Source organism: Cynocephalus volans, chromosome 2 (assembly GCF_027409185.1).
Source record: "Cynocephalus volans isolate mCynVol1 chromosome 2, mCynVol1.pri, whole genome shotgun sequence".
Lineage (NCBI taxonomy): Eukaryota > Metazoa > Chordata > Mammalia > Dermoptera > Cynocephalidae > Cynocephalus > Cynocephalus volans.
In genome coordinates this window covers 139,312,474-139,330,244 of record NC_084461.1, presented here as the reverse complement: position 1 = coordinate 139,330,244, position 17,771 = coordinate 139,312,474, and the positions used below count along the sequence as shown (strand labels likewise).

The window sequence follows — 17,771 nt, the reverse complement described above, 5'->3', positions numbered from 1 at the left end:
TCATTGTATTATTCTCTCTACTTTTGTGCATGTTGGAAATTTTTCATATTAAAGCTTTAGAAAACATTTATCTTTCTCTCCATTTCATAAGTCAGTAGATGGTTATAAGTAAGAGCTTGTTAGGGCAGCTATAAAAATTTAACACCAATTTGAAAATTTAGCAAATATCCTTTTGAAACAACTGCAGTATTTCCTCTTTAAGACTGGTCTTCCAGACCTTCTGCAAAGTAATTGCACTTTTTAAAAAATGGTGGTGTCTGATGAAAAACAACTAAAAAGTGGTAAAGAAGAATTTAAATGATTTTTACGGATGAAGTATTTTTATGTTGTTAACAATATTTGAAACATAACCTGGCTTCCCTGCCACTTACTAGGTAAGAGGAAGTAGAATGACCATTAGTTAACAATTAGTCTTGGAAATTAATAAATCAATAAAACCAGGAGGAGAGAAGTTCCAGGTGGGGAAGGAATACCACTTACTAAACTTGTCTGGCTTTTTGAGAGTAGCCATGAATGAGGGAATTAGTGCAACCATTTGAGCTTTTTGAATATTATATGACAGAACAGTACCTTACACCTTTATGGGCTCCTAGAGATTATTTTATTAAGGGCTCGCAAATATGTTTCATCTCATGTGCATGCCCCAAACCATTAGTAGTGGCTGCCTAGAGCTGTGCATTGAAAAGGTTGAGGCCAGTCTGGGCTCAATGGGGAGTAGTGTCACTATCTAAGAGTATTGTCCACTTGAGTTCAGTGCATGGGGAGGAACATCAGCAAGAGTATCATGATTTGCCTTCCTTCATCTTGTCTGATCCTTCATTTTATGGAAAAGGGATCTAAGATCCAACAGGGTAAGGTAATTTACCCAAGGTCCTACCTCCAAACCAAGTTGGGAGACCTGAGTCCAGTCAATTTACCAACCCACAATTATTTTCCCAGCAGTACATTTTTGAGTTCTTGTGCAGATCTCACCTGAAACTAGCCATTAAGTTCAAGAATAAAAAGTCATCATACTCGATATTTTTTATATATCCAGCCATATACTAAGTATCTCTGTCTTCTTGTTCGTTGTTTTATTTTATAGCTGAGATTGTATAATCTGGAAAATGCCAACTGATGGTCCACAGTATAAATAGGGCCCATAAACTGTTTTATTTGTATGGTGTAGTGTTTTATTTTAAAAATGACTTAAAATGCATTTAGGTGGGGGAATATACTTTTTTTATTTGCCCCAGTCTCCACCGTTCCTTATTGCTTTATAATCTGTTCAATTCTGAGTTTGTTCTCACAATCATTAACAAAGAGACTCTGATTAAAAGCAAAAACAAACAAACAAAACTACCCAGCCTAGTGGTCATTTGAAATAAATGACTGTTTTTTCCCCAAGGGCATTTACTATAGAAAAAAGAGAATCTTATTTTATTTAAGCATATGTCATATGTTTCATTTCAGCTCAAGTATTCTTGGAACTCATGACTGTTCTATTAACTGAGGGATGGACAACTCATACTTGATCAAAATGAGTCTCCCGTTGAGAGACTCTTCAGAAAATTATAGCTCTTTACTCCAGAATCTACTAGAATTTTAGCAACAAATAACTTGACCACATTTGAATGAGTAAGAATCCTAATGAGTTAACAGAAGTCTTCAATAGCTCATATTCTTCACCCTGGCATCTTGTATTTGGTGAGTACCTAAAACTTACAGAAAAGTTGTAAAATAATAAAGAACTCCCATGCATATTTCATCCAGATGAGTCATTTGCTGACATTTCATACATTTGCTTTACTATGCCTTCTAGGTAGACATATAGATAGACATAGTTTTTCCAAATCATTAAAGAGTAGACTTCTGTTCCTAAGTACTTCAGTATCTATTTCCTAAGACCTAGACTATACACTTACACAACCACAGGGCAATTAACAAAATCATAAAATTTAACATCTACACAATACCTTTACCTCATTGCAGACCTTATTTAAATATTACACATTGTCCCAATAACATATTTTGTAATTGAAAAAAAAAGTTCTTTTTTATGGTTGAAGATGCAATCCAGTATTACCGGTGCATTTAGTTACCGTGTCTCTTTAGTCTCCTTTAATGTGAACTAATTTCTTAGCCTTTTGTGTCTTTCATGATACTCACGGTATTCAAAAAGCACAGGCCATTTATTTTATAGAATGTCCTTCAATGTGGATTTGTCTAAAATATTCTCATGACTAAAATCAAGTTAGGCATTTTTGAGCAGAAATATCTCAGAAGTGATGCTGTGTCCTTCTCAGTGCATCACATAAGGAGACACATGATGTCTTTTGCTTCATTATTGATGTGAATGTTGATCACTTGGTAGAATGGGGTCTACCAGTTATCTCCACTTTGTAATTATAAGTGATTTATGAGGAGACACTTTGAGACTGTGTAAATATACTGTGTCTCACCAAATTCACCCCCTAATTGTGACATTCATTGATGATTCTTTCCTGAACCAGTTGATAATTTCAGTTACAAAATGGTGATTTTTAAACGTTATCATTCATTGGTTGGCATTCTACTGTAAGAAAGAGTTTTTTCTTCTTATTTATTTAGTTATCTATCAATCTATCTATTTATTGTGGATTCTTATTTTACTCAATGAATTATAGTCCATTACTGTCATTATTTATTTTGATACTCAAATTGTCCCATATTTCGTTAGAGGGAGGCTTTTAAAGCTGACTTCTCTGCCCATTTAATGTGTCCATATCATTAAGAAAAAAAATTGTTTTGAATACTGCTTTACTTTCTGGTGCAACAAGATGCTCCAAGTTCATCTTGTTCTTTCCCTGCCCCAACCTTGGAATCCCCAAGCCATTTCTCCAAGAAGTCCTGGTTCTTTTTAGTGAAAAGTATTATTTAGGAGCCCACATCTGGGTGACTGTGTTGTTGTTGCTTCTGTGCCCTTGAGCCACTGAGGTAGGAAATATATGTACACTGCAATTGAATTTTATTAAAAATTCAGTGATTCTATAAAAGTTACATCTATGTGAACTTGTCTTCTAAATGACAGTTTGGAAATAAACATTTAGCACAATATAAGCTGATGCTTAATATCTGTTTGTTTGCCTATTGTTTTGGCATTGGAAGTATTGCATTAAGCTAAGTTTTTAGTCAGTTTATAATTTGATCCAGCATTCACGTGTTTTTTCTTCCTAGGTAAGACCAATACTCCTGGGATTCCCAGTAGAACCATTTCCCTTTACAACCATCTGCCCAGGCACCTAAGAATTATTCCTTTGATAAAATGGGAGGTGAGTGAACATACCCTCCTCCTCCTCCTCTGATTTAGGGTGCCCTCCTTCTGTTTATTTAGGGTTTAGAGTATGGGAGAGAAGAAAGCAGGTCAAGGAAAGAACACACCTGGAATTTTTATAGTCAACCAATAATTTGCTCCTAACTTAGGGAGGATTCCTTAGTACCATGTTTTTCAAAAACAAATAAAATATCTTACTCATAGGTTTCCAGGTTATTTGGAGATTTTTTCACCAGATAACTGCTTGGTACATATCCTTCATGCCTGTTAAAAGGGAAGCAAGTATTTAGACTAAGATAGAACTAATTTTCACATCATCATTTTATAGGTTTAAACCTCTAAAAGCACATCATTTGGCATTTGTGATAAGATATTCTAAAGTTTTAGGATAAAAAAATTGGTAAAAATAACAAAACCTGCTATCTATTAAAGGCGATCAATTTTACCACTAAAATATGAACCATAATAAATAAGTGGCTATTTTACTTAATAAATTCTGCTTACTGCTCTCCTCATTGTGAAATTTCCTCTACTGGAAAAAAAGATGAATGTTCAGTTTATTTTCTATAAGGAAACTTTTTTTGTGTGTGATAATCAGTATTTTTTTTCCACTTTAGTGCTATCATTTTATAGTCAGGAAACCAAAATAATAAAATATAAAAGATGACTTTCCAACCACAGGTCCTAAAAGACACTACCAATTGGTACAGTAAGCTTTTTAATTCAAGGACTCCCTAACTGAGCTTCTTCAGATATCAGTGGTATAAACACAAGAAAAAAAGGACAAGGTCAGGCTGGATTTAGGGTTGGGGAGTCACTTTTGAGCAGAAATTAATAATTGTGCATAAACAAGAAACATGATAAAGAAATTAATAAGAACATAAAATTCTTTACATTTGCATATAGCTTTGTAGTTTTCAATGACCTTTCACATTTGTTATTTCATTTAATATCATAAGATGAGAGCAGTGTCCCTTTCACTCTCTGGACCATCTGGTTCCTTATCTGTAAAACGAGGGACCTAAACTAGATTATATATAAAATCCCTCCATCCTCTGCCCATATATAAAAATATGGCTGATAATTTCTTACTTCCTACTCCATAAAGTGTTTTAATTTTTTAGTAATAAAGCCAATTTTCAATCTAGTGATTATGTTGAATGGGGAATGTATAATCTACATCAGAGTTGTTTTGAGGAGTGACGTCAAGAATGGAGATGCCAAATACAGAAAGATTTGCTCATATCTTGTTCTCGTGGCAGACATTGCTAATCAATTATTGCACACTTTCTTTGAAGGATTGGACATCTGGCTTCAGAGTCATCCTTTACACAGTCTTCAAGGCAGTGATGGGAATCAACTTGTTCTGAAATTTGCCATACCTTCTGTATCTCTTTTTTGGAATTCCCTTAAATATGTTTTCTTTCATCATACCATATGTGTCCAATTATATCAATAAATCAAATAACATTTTTGCTTTTGAATAGAATAACTGTTTTAACATGCCAACCGAAAGCTGGGTTATCCACACAAATGATGGTAATTCTCATCACTTGCTTGTGGATATACAGAATTTACAAGTTTCTTTCACTTCCATCATCTCACTGATTTCCTCAGCACTGTGAGGTAGACAAAGCTGATATTATCACCTGTGCTTTAAAGATAAGGAAATGGATTCACAGAGGGTAAGTAACTGAATGATAGTCACACATGACAAGAGTAGCTGACACTAAAATCCAAGTCCTTTGTCTCATCTCATGGACTTTCCACTATGCCACACTATTACCAACAAAACCAGGGAAATTCCCGTAATGCTAACTGGCCTCTGGGGTATCCTCTTCAGTACTCTTTGAAGTGCAGAGTTGAGTCTCTCCACAAGCCACTGAACAAAGGGCAAACTGTCATTTGGAGAAGTAAGACCTAGGAGAATAAATTTCCTGGCACATTAGGTGTACTAAATAATGTCAGTTGATTGAACTGATGATCTGAGTTAGTCCCTTTGCATTAGTAGACCCAGGCAGTCTTGATCCTGTTTCTGGTATGAGCTGCCCCATAAGAGGCAAAGAGAGGGTTATGTGACCAGCCTCATTTGCCCCCACGAGTCACCTAGAGAGGGAGGTTCCAGATGAGGCTTTTGGGTCCTGTTCTTAGGTAGTAAGCTACACTGCCTTGCAAACCACAGTTCTAGATCTAATCACATTTTACCTCACCTCACTCTGCCTCCTTCTTCCCCCGCAGTGAGGTTGATAAGGCTACTTAAAGAGAAGACACCTTGAAAGTATAAATTTTGGTGCACATAAAAAGTAAAGCTTTAAACTTAAAGATATTCATGTTCCCCCCCCCTTTTTTTAAATCCATATACGCTTTTTTTGTTGTTGTTTTGTTTTGTTTTTTAAGTTTAATGATACCCATTGTTGGCACTTCCATAGCCCTGTTGGGGGGAATGTAAATTTGGCAAGCTTTTTTTTTTTTTGAGGAAATTATCTACCAAAATTAAGATATCACATACTCTGACTCTACGGTTTCACAGTTGGAAATGTGATCTCTCAACCACTGATCTATTCAAAAGATTGCTAAGATATAGGAACAAGACAAATCTTCATTGCAGCCTTGTTTGAAATAACAAAGAAAACAAATCACTGGGAAACTCCAACCATAAAAGATTATTAAAATATCTATACCTTAATATTATATTCTAATACTGTACAATTATGTTTAAAACAAGGTAGATTTGTATGTGCTGAAAAAGATGTCCAAGAAAAATCATTAAAAATTAAAAGCAAGGCAAAGAACAGAATGGATCACCTTAGTAGAAAAAAGGATGCATTCATATGTGTATAGTTTTTTGTTTAAGATACACAAGAAAGTATTAATAGTGATTACTTTTGGAATTGATGTAAAGGGTAAACAAAGGGTGGCTTATTTTTTATGTATATCCTCTCTATTGTTAGTTGTTTTAAAAAGTAAAATATTGACAGAGGCTACCCAAATGTTGCAATGATAAAATGTTTTCTTTTTCTTTTTTATATTTTTTAATTAACAATAATCTTATACTTTAAAAACATTTAAACCATTAGCATTAATATACAAGAATGTTTATTACAGTGTGATTAATATTTGCAAAATATTGGAAACAAGTCAAGTGCCTAACAAGGGAATTTGCTAAATTGGGGTACATTTATGTGCTGGATTATGCAATCATTGAAATCATATTCTGGAGGATATTCCAAGGCATGGTTAAATACTTCTGATATATTAAAAGGAAAAAATAAAGCTTTATAAGGCAGAGCGACTCTCATACATTTAAGCTAGGTACTAGTATCTAAGTCATATACATCCCAGAGCATTATGAAGGTTAATAACAATAATTTTGCTGTATTTCAGATTAGAAAAGGTCTCATAAGATTTTTTTAATTAAAAAATCTCATAGTGGGCAATTAGTATTTGCGCAATCTTATTTTCTCCGTGACTCATTTGGATGGCTATAGTACAACGATTGTGATTGTAACTAAGTCTGAAGTATCTTCTTTCTGATGCTTCCTAATGTAACCGCCAATGGGCACCATCTCTACGTACCTTTTCTTTCCACCAAAAATAAGCACTTCACAATGGGATGTACCTTCAGCCTCACTTAGACACTCAACAATAGTGCTTTGCAGAACAAGTTGCCAATCTGCCAGACTGTGGATGTCAGCGGAAAAACCCAGGGGATTTTGAGATGCGTTTGGGGCTGGGAGGAATTGAGATGGGGTGCAGGGAGCCAGCATGGCAAGTGGCTGCCTCCCAGCCACTTCTGAGAAGAGGAAAGACCTGCCTCAGTGGCTTCCTCTTCCTCTCTCTTCCTTCTGCCTCTGCTGCCCTCTCTTAACTCAGTGCAGTGGGCATGCTAAGGGAGGTAAGACAAATCATTCTGTATTCTCTTTGTCCCCACCACACCTCAAACACTGGGATGGCAGCCACCAAGATACCTTACCCATTTCTGTCCTGAACTCTCCACCAGTGAATCTCAGAACTGTCCAGTAGGTAGTACTCCTCATTTCGTTGTAGGGCGAGCTCCTGGGGATCGCTTGTCTGGTAGTCATACAAGGCAATGACCAGGGTTTCTTCAGGTTCCTGAAGCGAGCGCTGGGGAGGGGAGACAACAAAATGAAGCAAAGACATAAAGAGGAGGTGACATGCCAAGCAAGGTCAGTGAGTCCTTGAGCTGTCATTTGCTCCTGGATCCATGCCAGGTCAACACACCAGTTCCCCTGGGGTATCTATGGAGACCACCGGCTTTCTCTAGTCAGCTTTCTTTATGAGTTAGAATTATGGTGCTGAATACCACACAAAGACATCAGTACCTGGAATTCATCACCTTTCTCATTCTATGAGGTCAATTCCAACCACAGTGAATTTCAGCGCTGGTTTCAACCACAAGCCTGATGGTTTCTCCACCTGCACCATGTCTTATGCTGTAGCTTCTCTGCCAGAGCAACACACTCTTGGCAAAGGAGATGCAGTAAGCACTAAATCACTCAGTCCATGCTTTGCTGATTTAGTTTGTGGGTTTGTCCAGATCCCTAGAATTATAGGCTGTTAGATCTGGAATTCCTCTGAGAGATACTTTAATCCATGCTTTCATTTAGGATAGGGACACCAAGGCCCAGAGAGGAAAATTGACAAGGCCAATCTAGCACTTCTATTAGTCTTATTGCTCTCTCTACTACAGCACATGGGCTCCCTTCTTTCTCTTACAGACTCTCTTTTGCCTATATCTGTGCTCGTCAGTACCTTCCTTAGGATGAGATATTGAGGACATGAAGAAAAGACTATAATGCAAACCATCACTGGAGTTCAGGATGGGCACATGTTCTACGGGCTGGCAGGTTTTCTGAGAGTAAGTTGGAGAAAGATTGAGTTGCTGGCTAGAATGTAATTCAGTAGTGGGTGGTCACGACTTTTCTGAGTACATGGAAGCATTTGGTGGCATAAAAATGCTGGAACTTAAAAAAAAGTCTTGTCATGCTGATGTAGCATGTCATCCCAGCTGAGCCCGGATTGGAATTTGAAGTCTAGATATTTGTGGAGCTTGTGAGGAGGTAGTGTGTGGGGTGCTACAGATACGAGTACATGGATCTGAGGCTCTTGCTCTAAGAGCTCATGGAGGGAGGAACGGTGTTCAAGGGCACCCGGAGGAAGGAGATCCATAGCATGGCACTCTCACTGCAGGTCAGCTCACTGATTAATCCCCATGAAGAGAAAGGTCAGACCAGGCTTCTCAAATGATGGTGGTACCTTTCTATAGAGGGCACATTGGACATCTAGGGGGGTATTTTGAGTGTCACAAAGTTGGAGGCATTTAGTGGGTGAGAGTTAAGAATGCAAAAAGTTCTGCAGGGTCCCACATCCCATACAACTTTTAAATGTCCTTTTAGACATTCATGTAGTGAGGAAACCTGCTTATAATTGTAAAAAGATCCCGACCCTAGATTCTACTTCTACTCTGTACAAAGTACTGGTTTCCCAGGAATACAACTACCTTGTACATTGAGGGAAGATTACCCTTTATTTAGTTCAGAACTTTACCAAGAGTTGTTTACCATTTGGAAAATCATATCACAGGTGGTAACACTGTATTTGAGTCATCGACAAAACATGCCTGTATCAGTTGCATTTGAGCTGCCAAATTCAATGGGTTTCTACCTACAAGTGCAAGCGATTAACTGTTTCATTACGTTTTCCAGCACAGTGATACCCCAACAAATGTACAGAAACACATATCATGTTATATAAATTACCTTTCTTTTAAAATATTAAAGTATTTATTGACTCTTAAAAAGCATGTGTTTACATAAGTTGTATTATTTATAAATTTATTTTCAGGAAAACAAAGAGAGCTTTACAAAATATTAGTCATAAAAAGGGAGCTTTGGGTCCAATAGGCTTGGGATTAGAGTGAGAAAATCAAGGAATGGCATTTGGAGAAACTGAGAGTCTGTGGGCTCAAGAAGGGCTGCCTGGGGGCCTAGATGAAGAGGTGAGGCCTGGAAGGGATGAAGGTCCCCCCTCCCAGCCACTCTACTGCAGGCCTTGGAACTAACCTGGCCGTAGCAGGGGAGAGCTCACTGGGCTGAGAGGGGCTGTCACAGGGAGCCCAAGTAGCAGTGGAAGAAATAGGTGCCTTAACAAGGAGCCAGGGAGAAAGGACACAGGCGCATTCCCGAGCGGCCCCTCAGGAAACCCACTGGCTTGACTGGGAGGGGCCTTAAAGGAAGGGCTAAGCTCCCGTGGGTTCAGGGCGCCCAAGAAGAATTGAAATTTGGACCTTAGTGTAAAACATAACCTTATTTGCACCCACATGCTAGAGAGGCCTGGGGCTGTCAGTTACTCCGATCATGGATATTCTTTGTCTTGACCTAAAACAGCTACCCTCCCCCTCTGGAGGACTGACCCTGCTCCACAGTCTTTCTCACACACTGTGAAGCCTATTGGCTCAAACTGAATTAAAAATACAGCTTCTGTATATGCCAACCTGAGATGTCATTACCCCTCAGGTAACAGAAATGACTTCAACCGACTTAGAGTAAGAGAAACTTTGCAATGGATTCAGATATGTGGTTGAAATGAGAACAATGATCTCCAAACCCCTGGGGTCAGAATGCTCATAATAGTATTAATGCTGCTCTTCCAAGAAGTCTGAAAAGCCGAATGGTAGAGTCCAAGGAGAGATCAGGAAGCGTTCTCTGGCTTTCACCTTCATTGTTACTGACAGTAGGAGAAGAACAGACTGACTTCAGTTGAGAGGTGTGGGTTTTGGTGGGACCATTGAAAAAACCAACTGCAAGCAGGAGCAGCGGTATTCCAAACCATGACTTCAAGGAAGATGGTGGAAGTCTTCCGAAGGTCAGTGGAAGAAAAGAAAATGAGAGCTTGTGTTCTGCTGCAGTTCACGCATTTCTTCCCTGTTGTGGGGGAGTAGGCTGATGACAGATCTAAAAACCCGCCAAAGGTTTTGAGGATTTATAGCTTTCTTTATGGGGAAGCTGCCAGTTTTGAAATGTCACCATGTTGGCTGGAGGGAGAAAAAGCAGAGCTCATTCTTCAGGAAGAAGCATGAGGAAGCAGAATCAGTAGGTTCTGGAATAAAGGGCAAGTCCTCAAACGTGAGTGTCGGTGTTAATATGACCGTAAGGTGAGGGCTGATCCTTCTCATGTCCTTTTTTCTTTTCTTTCTTTCTTTCTTTTTTTTTTTTTTGTCGTCTTAACCTCATAAGCTTCCCCAGAGTAGGTACCATACCATCTAAGTCTTGTAAATCAGTGTATTATAGACCAGTTGTCAAACTTGAATGTACCTCAGAATCACCTGAAGTCTTGTTAAAATGAGATTACTGGGCCCTTCCCCCAGCAGTTTGGATGCAGCAGTCCTGAGACCGTGCATTGCTAACAACCTCCCAGGTGACGCTGATGCTACTGGTCCAGGGACCACACCTTGAGAACCACTGCAGGAGTTAAAGACCACAGCACCAGGAACCCTGTATCCTGCGAAGTTGCTGAATGGCCTTGGGAAAGTCTCAAGACCTCTCTTGGGACTCAGTTTTACAAGCTTTGAAGTGGGAATAAAACTATAACCCTGTGAAGTGAATATAACAGGTAGTAAGTTCTAAAATAGAGAGTAAAAGTGTGGAAGTGCTTTGAAATACACATTTGTAAAGTATGAAACTTTACAAAACTTTATCAAAAGTATGTCTCCAAAGTCTTGTACGGGGTACTTCAGAAAATTCATGGAAAAATGGAATTGAGAGCTAGTACAGATCTCTCCGTGATCTTTTTGAAGACCCCTCATACATCAAGGCATAGAGAAAACACACCATTTTATACAGCTGTGAGCTGTTATTATGCTCTGGTGGTGGGACACACAGTTTGATACCAATAAGTGTATGTCGAGTGTATAAAGTAAGGTGGAGATTTAGCAGCTGAGGTGTCCTTTAAGTGGACAGACCCAAAAGACAGTGCAGGCCCGAGACACCCAATGTGCTGAGTTCAGCAGAATCACCTGGTCTTTGGAACTACTGGCTGGTCAGGGGCCTGCAGCATGGGGGCCACCTGCGCCGCAATGCACTCTCACTCACCCTGTTGTCTTCAGGAGTAGGAGGAAGAGGCTTCTTTGAAGCTGAAACAAGAAAAACAAAACAAAAAAAAAAAAGAAAGAAAATGAACATGAAACCCAAAGGGCCCAACCAGAGGTAAGCAGCCAGGGGGCTTTTCGGAGAAAAGGGGCCAGCAGGAGACAGTGAAACTCTGAGAAACAAAAATCGGCCTTGTCAGAACCTGTCTTTTATCTCTCTCGGCCTGCTGGCTCCCTGTTGCTTTTTCTAGGAGACATCAGAAACTTCAGGAAGTCAATAGTCTGAGCCCTCTCTTTCTGTATTCCCAGGAGAAGCCTGATGGAGGAATCTGACTGTGCCTTTCCCCATAGGCAAAGAGACTTCCACGAATGTATCTGCCACCTGCTCAGCCCAGGAGTGGGAATTGGTGACTCAAGGGGACAGTGACTCACTGGCTTCCTGATGCTGTTGTGGGCTTGAGGAGGGGGTGGGGAAGGTGGGAGGTCACTGTGTTGCTTTTTGAGCAGGCTGGCATCCACTTTTAGTTGCCTCAAGGCATCTGAGTATGTGTTCTTGCAGCCTCCCCCAAACTACATGCCCCTGACTTCTCTCTCTCTCTCCTTCTCTCTCTCTTTCTGCTTATCTCTTTGTGTCTCCATGTCTCCCTCTCTTTAGGTCTCCTCTCTGTCTCACCCCTCTTTCTTCCTTTCTCCTCTCTTCCCTCTCTCCTTCCTCTCATCTCTTCATCTCCATCTTTCACTATTTCTCCTTTGTGGCACTGCAAAAGTCCGGCCTGGAATCAATGGACCAAAGTCAGATGTCTGTGTGTCTGGGAGCATGTGTGGTATGGGAGGCACTTCACAGGCTTCAGCTTAACACAAGCATTCTTCAATAATTAGAGAAAAGAAGGGGATGGGCTGCACAGGTAGGTGTGAGGTCTTTGTCTCTGTATGAAGTTGACTTGGGTTGGGCAGCCACATCAGGAATGTGGCAGAGATTCACCCATTGACACTGGAGCCCAACCCTGTGCTGACTCTTAAGCAAGGGCAAGATGGGGTATTGACTTAGGTGCACATCATCGGAAGTATGGTTCCCACTTAACACTCAACTAGGAGCCAGGAGTCTGGTGTTCTAACCCTAGCCTTGGGCCACTTTCAGCCTGGACATTTTGTCTCTTTCTTCTTCCCTTCCTTCCTCTCCCTCTGTATGAATTTGGTACATGGTGAGATCAAGACCAGTTCTGTTTGCAGAAATGGGTGTTGCTATAAGTTGGGTATAGCAGGGTCCATTTTTATGCAACTGCTTATGCTGCTTCCCAGATACACACACACACACACACACGTACTGCTACATCTCAGCCTCAGATTCTTTCACCCACAAATAAGAAAGATGAGTAGACACAATCAACATTTACAGAGAACTCGTTAAGTGCCAGCAGCAGTGCTAAGAGCTTTCTACAACCTCACCGAATCTCCCAACAACCCCATGATAAAGCTACCTATTATCATTATCCCCATTTCACAAATGAAGAAACTCACTCTGAGGATCAGAGGGGTTAAGTAACATGTATGAAATCACACAGCAAGGAAGTGATGGGGCTGGGACTCACCCCAGATGTTTTTTACTCCAGAGCCCTGTGCTCATAGACTGTGCACTGTCAATATGCCCAACACCAGGAACACATGCTGTGTTCACAGCGCAGGGTGCTTCTTGAAAACTCTGATCTTAATTGTGTCATAACTGTGATGCATGAGGTGATTTAACCATGTCAGAAGAAGGTGAAGTGAAGAGATGCTTTGAGGGATAGATAGCAGTGGGTTGCAGGGCAAAAGCTAAACCACCAGTGGGGTCACTGCATGGCCCACCGCAGAAGTGACTAAGAGGGGTTAGCCCTGGGTTCACAAGGAGAAGAGCCCAACATGACCAGCCCTCCCCAAGCAGAGTTCTAGTGAGTCATGCAAATGCTCCTAACACCTCAGTCATGTGTTAACCACTCAGTGAAGGGAAAAACTGTGCACCCCAAAGAGGAATAGACATGACACCCATGGTGAAAACTGCAAAATGGAAACAGATTCAAAGAATATCAGAATTGGAAGGGGTCTTAGACAGTATCTCATCTTAGGCCCCTAAGATATGCCCTACCATTTTATTTTATTTTTTATTTTTATTTATTTTTTGGCAACCTGGCCAGTATATGGATGGAACCCAGGATGTTGGTGTTATCAGCACCCTGCTCTAACAAACTGAGCTAACAGGCCAGCCCTGCCCTACCATTTTAGAGATGAGGACATTAGGGCCCTTGATGGCCAAGTCACTCATCCATCCGAGGGCCCACAGCAAGTTGCTGGCAGGAATATGGAGATCAGATCTCTGGCTTTGGAAAGAGCTTTCACTCCCTGAGGCAAGCCCATGACATCCTGTTACTGCGGTGGATTCTACCCATATAAAACCTTCCATTCTTTTTCATTACATACTGGCCTTGGTGATTATGGTCAACAGGGCTAAGGTGGAGGATCACTGACTTCTAAAACTGGACCCAGGGACTGATAACGTTGAAGGACTTTTGCAAGGAGCAGGGTGAGAAGTGGTGGTTTTGAACATGGTACTGAGAGGGGCTGTGACTCAGGAAGCCACAGAAAACCCAGCCATATGTTACATCCGCCTTGTGCTGTCAATCTGAGGTATTAAGTTTTAGTGCAGAAAAGAAATTGGCAGAGGAGAAAAGGTAACTACAGGGAGAGGTTTAAAGGAGAAAACGGAAGCAGAACAATTCACATGGGCCAGCAATCTTATTCAACAATGGATTTGCAGAACACTTCCCAGCATGTGATGTTGGACAGACTGAATTGCTTGAGGTCATCCATTTCTTTAAGATTTCTTGAGATCACACCACGTACCCCAGACGGTTGTGAGGAACAGGGTACAACGAATGTGAAAGTGCATTAGAGTGGAATGGCACTTTACTGGAAGTTAACATCCCAAAGTTGTCACATAAGGTAAAAATGAGTTGCAGTTCAATCCCCAAGGACCTGAGCCTTTGACCTCAAAGGCCCAGCAAGAAACAACTTTTGCTGTCACTTTGTGTTTAGAATGTGGCCTTCTTTTCCCTGAGACTGTGAATGTCAAGGTCAAATTTGAAGGGAATGTGGGGAGAAGTCACAGAGTAAAACAAGGAGGTTTTTTTTTTGTTTTTTAAAAAATTTCCTCCTCCCCAAGTGTATATAGTTAAATTTGTGTAATTAAACACATGTATGATGTGATGCCACTGTAATAAATAAATAATATCATGCATCTTTTAAGGCTGTCTCTACAATGTAAGATTTAAGTAGACGATGCCACTCAAATTTCCTAACATGAATGTTATAGCGATGCTCTTCAAACTTCACTGTGCACACTAATCTCCTGGGGATCCTGTTAAAATGCAAATTTTGATTCAGTAGATCTTGTGTGGGGCCAGAGAATTTGCATTTGTAACTAGCTCCCAGGTGATGTTGGTGCTTTTAGTCCAAGGACCACACTTTGAGGAGTCAGTAGCTATAAAGACATCTGCTCTGACATGAGAAAGCATCAACAGACAGATGGTAAAGACAGATGATTTCCCTCTGAGAATGTAGAATTTTGCATTCAATCCCTGAGACCCTGATGATGGGAATCTAAGAGTTCTTATTCTTTTATGATCATTTTAAGAAGAAAAGGAATTCCCAGTCTCTTACCGTTCTTGGTCGGATCATACTGGGCACAGCCCACTGCAAGCTTTTCCAGCTGAGAACAACACCTCCACCTCCCATCCATCCAGAAATTAGGATGATATTTGGACACCAAGGTGTTATTGTTCCTTGTTTCTGAAAGGGGTTGGCATGGGCAGAAGATTTAGTTCCAGGTCAGTCTATCAAGGCCCACCAACTTTATAACTCCCTAAGACTGGACCTTGCTGAGCCTGAGTGACTATAACTTGGAATAGTCAGAAAAATGGCTTTTACCTGGGCAGGTAAATTCAGTGTGCTATTTACTGAGGGAGTGCATTTTAGACTTAGATATGAGCAGATCTCGATTCTTGTATGGCTCTGCTTTGGGCTAGTTGCATGTTCTCAGGTTGGGCAGACCCTTACCAGAGCCTCAGTTTCCCCAACTAAGCAATAAGATTGTGACACTGGATCAGAGGACTTCACCAAGGTGACTTAGGTGTAATGGTACGGTTGAGAGGATGGGATTCCTGCCTCCCCACCCTTTCTACCTTCAACCACAGAAACTTGGCTTTTATTCTTCTAAATTTGTGGTTTTGAAGTAAGATTTGGGTATGGAAAAAAGGGGGGCTCTACTATGGAAAAAAATGTATAAAAACCGCAGAACTAGATAATTAATCTCTAATGCTCCTTCCAGCTCCAACATCCTGTGTGTAAAATGCTCTTACAGCAGAATGGCCAATGGACATAGCTGGGGCCCTTTTGGCTACTTTTACTTTAGTGTTTGTTCTATGTCCTGTGACTGTTATATTTAGAGCACTTTTCAGTTTACCCAGCACTTGCCTGTTCATATCCCATTTGAGGCTCACGAGAACCTTGGGAGAAGATATGACTTGTATTTTTATTCTCATTTTTCAGAGAAAGAAGTCATGGCTCTACAGAATCAAATGGCTTGCTTATCCTTGGTCCTCATAGCTACTTAGCAACAGATAATTATTTGAGCCCAGATCTCCTGCTACATCCAATGCTTCCGGCTAAAGAACAGTAACAGTAATACTGATCGAATACTTTCTTTTGGATGGGTATAGTCCTAGGTGCCTTACAACAACTGTGATTGTTTTCAGTCAAAATTTACAGCTGAGGAAATGGAGACACCCACAAAGGTCAAGGAACTTATCCAAGGTCACACAGTAATAACTGGCAGAGCTGGGATTTTCACCTTAGCAGCCTGGCTCCACATTCCACATGCTTAAACACTGTGCTGGTTCTAATTACGCTATCAGAAAGGCAAGACTTGAGAAAGCACCCTTGCTGATGGTCTGAAATACTTTACAGCTAGCTGACCTTTACTAAGTGTGGACGAGGCCAGCCCAGTTCTCAGGACGTTACTCACACCAGATCTGGAGGCAGGCACTGTTATCCTCCTAACCCCTTGTTTAATAGATGGGGAAGCCGAAGCACAGAGCAGTTAAGGAAGTTGCCCAAGTGTACACAGTAGGTGGGACGTAAGCCCAGATCACCTGACTAGAGGGCACACGCTCTTATTCTTCACACTATACCAGGAGTGGGCAACTTTTTCTTAAAGGGACAGACAGTAAATATGTAGGTTTTGCTGGCCGTGAGACAAAATCAAGAGTATTATGTAGGTATTTATATAATCATTTAAAATGAGCCATATGAAAATATAGCTTGGAGCCTTACAAGAACAAGCAGAAGTTGGGATTTGGCCAGTCCCTGAACTATGCTGGTCGTTGCCTCTTGAGCCCAGGGTGAAAACTTGGGACCTTCCACCAACACCAAAAAAGAGAAATGTTTGGCTATTGGTTGCTCTCAAACCACACTCTATTCCATCATGGAACCCAAGCCTCCTAAAGGATCAAGGGTCTCAGTGACTCAGTGGCACAGAAGTTTAATTACCTTCTTTAAGGGCCAGCACCCAGCGCTGCCGGCTCTCACGGTCTGGAGCAAACACATACAGGAGGTAGTTGTCATGCACGACCTGGCAACACACACACAGAGTTCAAGGTGAGCAGTGTGCCTGGAGATGGGTGACTGACAGCAGGTCTATCTGGCCTACTGGGCCGAGGGCAGGGTCTCAGATGGTCTCAGGTATCTGTCATCATACAGGCAAACATCTGAGTGATTAGAGGACAAGTGTCTTTTTTATCCAGACATTTGCATGCTATGCAAACATAGGGTGAGCAGCTTGGCTGCTCGTCTCAGATTCCATGCCACCAGTAAGTAATCACTAAGTTAAAACAGCAAAGGAAAGTTCTCCTCTTGACTAGAAAGCACATTTATTTCTTAATTTTTCAGTGATTTAAAAAATCTTTCTGGCATATGAAAGAGTAAGAGATTTGAGGGCAAGTGTATAATTGGGATTTTTAAAACCTTATTTTGAAATAGTTTGAAGTTCCAAAAATAACACAGAGTTCCTGTGTACTTTTCACCCACCTTTTCCTAATGATAACATGTTACATAACCATAGCACATTTTCAAAACCAGGAAATTGACATTGGTACAGTGATATTAACTATAGACCTCTTTTGAACTTCACCAGTTTTTTTCATGCACTCTTTTGTAATTGGGATTTTAACAAGTGGGAAATTACTCGTCATTCCTTTTATTTTCAGTCCTAAAAATTTCAACTCATGGGGGTCACTTTTCTGGTAGAAAAATGTTCTTTTCTATGCCACGTTAAAAATGGAA

General features: G+C 40.6%; 1 protein-coding gene across 1 annotated transcript in view; it reads right to left on the bottom strand.

Moving 5' to 3' along the window:
- ITK (IL2 inducible T cell kinase) overlaps positions 1–17,771 on the bottom strand; it is a 54,131-nt gene that overhangs the window by 17,647 nt on the left and 18,713 nt on the right. The window contains exons 3-7 of the mRNA XM_063086764.1: positions 16,980–17,061; positions 15,093–15,221; positions 11,404–11,444; positions 7,266–7,417; positions 3,491–3,556 (exon numbers count right to left, since the gene is read on the bottom strand). Of these exons, the coding sequence (XP_062942834.1) occupies positions 3,491–3,556; positions 7,266–7,417; positions 11,404–11,444; positions 15,093–15,221; positions 16,980–17,061 (470 nt within the window). The remainder of the gene's footprint in view (positions 1–3,490; positions 3,557–7,265; positions 7,418–11,403; positions 11,445–15,092; positions 15,222–16,979; positions 17,062–17,771) is intronic.